The 4,575-nt window shown below is 41.9% G+C and overlaps 1 protein-coding gene across 1 annotated transcript in view; it reads left to right on the forward strand.

The window, feature by feature from the left end:
- Positions 1–3,655, forward strand: part of LOC308409356 (radixin) — a 47,048-nt gene extending 43,393 nt beyond the window's left edge. The window contains exons 13-15 of the mRNA XM_080902040.1: positions 382–474; positions 554–763; positions 2,744–3,655. Of these exons, the coding sequence (XP_080758166.1) occupies positions 382–474; positions 554–763; positions 2,744–2,908 (468 nt within the window). The 3' untranslated portion in view covers positions 2,909–3,655. The remainder of the gene's footprint in view (positions 1–381; positions 475–553; positions 764–2,743) is intronic.
- Positions 3,656–4,575: the final 920 nt, after the last annotated feature.

Below are 4,575 nucleotides of genomic sequence, written 5' to 3' on the forward strand. Positions count from 1 at the left end.
CCTGCACACGCACGTGGATATTCATTCATTTATACTGGTGCTGTGGTGCAGGTGTAGATGCCACCAGATCTGTGAAAAACCACATAACAGTTTTTTGTTATAGATTCATGTTTGACCAGTTCAGTGATTATTCATCATTTTCCTCTTTTATTCACATTTAGAATTTTTTTTTTTTATAAATAAATACATAATGTAAAAAAAAATTGTAACCATGTAGCAAAGGCTGTGTTTCTCCACCAGAACCATCCTTTCCCTAAAATATGAGAATTGCATCATTATTTCTGCTTCATATTATTTTGCATTGCAAATAGCATTGTGTGCTTGAAATGTCAGTTATGTTTGTGATAAGTTTTTGCTTGGATGTGTTATTATTTTCCACAGGCTGCTGAGTTAGCAGAATTCACTGCCAAAATTGCTCTGCTTGAGGACGCAAAGAGAAAAAAAGAAGAGGAAGCAACAGAATGGCAACACAAAGTAATGCCTGTGTTTGTGTGTCTGTGTGTTTGTGTGGTTGTCATTACTCTTTCTAAGTATGCATGTATCTTCTTTCCAGGCTCTGTCAGCACAAGAGGACCTGGAGAAGACCAGGGAAGAACTTAAGACGGCCATGACATCTCCACCGGCGCCAGAAAACGACGAGCAGGATGAAACGAACGCCGAGGCCAGTGCCGAGCTTCTCAGCGACGGCGTCACCAGCCACCGCAGCGAGGAGGAACGAATCACTGAGGCGCAGAAGAACGAACGTGTTAAGAAACAGCTACAGGTAGAAATGAGCCTGAGTTTCTGGGGGAGGGATTCTTCCAAAGGTACACACTCACTGGTTACTTTGTTAGGTCCCACTTGCTGGGCAACTGCTTTAATCCTGCACGGCAAAGATTAAACAAAGACCTCGAAAAATGCTCAGAGATTTCTGTCCATATCGACGAGACAGCATCACACAGTTGCTGCATGCATTAATGATGTGCGTCTCCTGTTCCACAACGTCCCAAAGGTGCCCAGTTGGATTGAGAGCAGCTGGTGACCATTTGATCTCAGATATCTTCTTGTCGTGGTCATTGTTAGTTTCCTGATCTTAGCTGACAGGAGTGTCACCCGGTGTGGTGTAGCCCATCTGCTTCAAGGTGTGAGTTGGCTGTGTCCAGAGATGCTCTTGTGCATACCTTGATTGTAACAAGAGGTTATTTGAGTTACTGTTGCCTTTCTAGCAGTTTCCAGCAGCAGGCCATTGTCTGCAGGCATCAACAAGCTGTTTTCACCCAGAGAAAATGCCGCTCACTTGATATTTTCTTTTTTGCTTTTAAGAAGAGAAAATATTTTCTGTAAACCCTAGAGATGGGTGTGTGGGGAAAATCCCAGTAGATCAGCAGTTTCTGAAAGGCAGACAGCCCACCAACAACTGTTTAATGTTCAAAGTCACTCAAAGTCCCTTTTCTCTCCCATTCTGATGCTCAGTTTAAATTTAGGCAGGTCATCTTGATCATGCCTAAATGCACTGAGTTGCTGAGATGTGGTTAGCTGATTAGCTATTTGCACGTAGTAGTTGAGTAGATGTACCTAATAAAGTGTCCAGTGAGCTGTTTTAGATGCACACAACAAAAACTGTATGTGTGTGTTTTCTCTGCATTAATGAGAACTCCTTTCATCAAACATCCAAGCTGGCAGACACGTACACACTTGCTGCCAGTTTGCTACAACAGAAACACCACCTGAGAAAACGGGTTTCTGCAAGACCGGCACAGTCGAGTTTGTCAGTGCAAATGCAAAGCCTCCAATCCCACTTTTCAACGCAATCTGTGTATCTGGCATCATTTGCAACTTCAGGACTGTCACAAAGCTGAAAGGACTAAATAAATAATGCTTCTTTCAGTTTATTAGACAAAAGCCAAGAATCGTACAATTTGATGGGGTTTTTTTTGTTGTTGTTATTAATAAATTTCTGCAAAACTTTGAATGTACTTCTTTATTCAGTGTGGTGAACAAAGTGAGGAAGTACTGTGTATCAGTCGGTCGAGTTTTTGATGTTTCTCAACACATGCAATCATTGGAAAAACAAAGATTGCACTAATTTTCTGTCCTCATTGGCACTATCGTACAATCTGTACATCTTAAGGTGAAGCGTTGGTGGAAGGACTGCATCCTTTCTGAAACCACTGCTGCGTAGACACTGTGGCAAAGTTATTTTCCGGTAAAGCTGCTAAAAAGATCTGGGTCTGAATTTTGTAGTTTAATCCGCAGAAAGTAGCCTGTGCAGTGAAAAGCTCGTAAGTTTTCCTGCTGCACATTAGAATATACGACAGATTTGATTGCAGCTTCGGTTACAGCGGCGGTTTGTCTGAATCCAGAGCAGCTGTGAAAATACATTAACACTGCCTTTTATCTGCAAATCAGGTGGCGCATAAGCCAGCCTGGCAGGTTGTTTTCTTTTATCACTCAGATGTACCGATGTCCTGTTGAACGGCAGCTGTTAAAAGCTTTTCATCCTTATTATGATATGGGAGCAACCACAAGCTGCCGGCTGTCGGAATTCAGCATTTCTTGGCCGTTTGTTGATCTTTACAACAATGTGTCTTTGTGTTTCTGGTCTTTAAAACTTGACTGAATAAACAAAAGCCAAATTCCCTGTATGTATCAACTCCCTGTAGGAGTTGATATAAATTTAAGCAAATATTTCATTCGAGCAACGATGGAGTCGATCTTAAGTGAATTGTGTCTCACCACCTCCCTCCCTTTGTCTTCCGTCCAGGCTTTGAGTTCGGAGTTGGCGGAGGCTCGGGACGACACCAAGAAAACGCAGAACGACATGCTACATGCCGAGAACGTCAAAGCGGGCAGAGACAAGTACAAAACCCTACGGCAGATCCGCCAGGGCAACACCAAGCAGCGTATAGATGAGTTTGAGTCCATGTGAGCCAGAAACGTGGATGGACACGACACTGAAAAGAGACCGTTTGGTCTCATTGCCATGTCAACGCCTCACTCTCCTTGTAAAGCCCAAAACCTGCTGCCACTGCAGGATAGCTTACCTTTTCTCTACCCCGGAGAAAGATGAGATAGAGGGCTTCGTAGCTTCAACCTCGCCAAAGCTCTGCCTAGCAGCGGCTGGCCAGCCACATACTCAGCTTTCTGCTTTTTAGAGCTCTGCCCTCGCCTCGATGAAGCACACGTCTTTTAATCAATCTGGACAAATAGCAAGCAACGTGTCGTCTCCCTGTACATTACTAGCAATTTAAATGCTTGCATGTTTGATAATTAAACAATATCGCAACCTTTAGACAAAACGTGACTGTTCCGAAATGGTTTCTTTTATTCAACAAAATAAAATGATCATTTGTAGCTATAGCTTATTGATGTTGGGAGTTCGCTTTAATCTGTACCTTTATTTTGTCTTCAGCAGAACAATTTAAATTTTTTTTTTTAAACTGCTTTACTCGTGTCATTTCTTTCCCTTTCACTGCTGTCATTTTGTTTTGGTACAGTTACGCTGTCGTCCACATTCAGCAGTTAACTTGTTCTTTAACAGGTTGTGTGCTCACAGAGAGCCGTTAGCAGGCAGATAAGCAAACTAGATTTGCTTGGCGTTCTCTTTCCATTGAGGCAGTTGTTTCAATATATATTTTGTCTCACAATAAAGAATGAATTTATATTTCCAATAATACACCTATGGTATGATCTTGGTCCTGACTCTTCCGTCAAACAGAATGAGTATCAGATTTGCAGGATGTGGCCTGAGCACCTCTATAGAAGCAGAAGTGTTGGGAGTTCGCTGCTGTGGTGCATTTAGCTGTGGTTTAACACAGTACCATAATCTTCCCATGAGTGGATGTCCCAGCAAAGTGAAAGCCAAATATAGTTCATATCATATCACCATAAACACCTCATGCCAGCTGTCAAGCACTGTGGTGGAGGTGTCATGATTTGGGTTTGCTAGCTACAGGAGCTGAACACCTCGCAGGCATAGAGTCAGTCATGAATCATGAAGTCAAACTAGGTCATCAAGACAATGATCCAAAGCACACCAGCAAATCTGTAACAGAATGGCAAAAATATGAGTAAACTAATGCCTGCAAACCTCAATGGACTGAAGCTGTAAAGAAATCCTCCACAATATGACAGAAATTTATACAGAAAACAGATCAGTTATTGCTACTACAGGTGGTTTTACAGCTACTGAATCATGGAATTTACTTAATTTTTTCACGGGGTCGCAAAGTGGAAAGTTTCATTTTCATAACTTAATGGAAACATTTCACAGCACTTTTCATTGTTTCCTGCCACAGCTGATAATCGTCAAAAAACAGGAAGAGTGATGCAAGTGTAAACAACTGCAGTAGAGCAGTGATGTCACTTCTCTTGCTGTGTCCAAAATACCCAAAAGAAAAACTCTTCTAAAATCGGTGTGATAAGGTCCATCCAAAAGCGATCATGCAGGTTTCTGTGGCATCTGTGGTTCAGTGTAGGCACATTACATTTAATACAAATAAAAATGTTCATGAAGGAAAATTAAAAGACTCTTATTTCAAATCACACTATACCAAAATCCAGCATGTACACAGACCAGGCAGGACGTGAAAGCTT

Source organism: Rhamphochromis sp. 'chilingali' (assembly GCF_963969265.1).
Source record: "Rhamphochromis sp. 'chilingali' genome assembly, chromosome: 14".
Taxonomy (NCBI): domain Eukaryota; kingdom Metazoa; phylum Chordata; class Actinopteri; order Cichliformes; family Cichlidae; genus Rhamphochromis; species Rhamphochromis sp. 'chilingali'.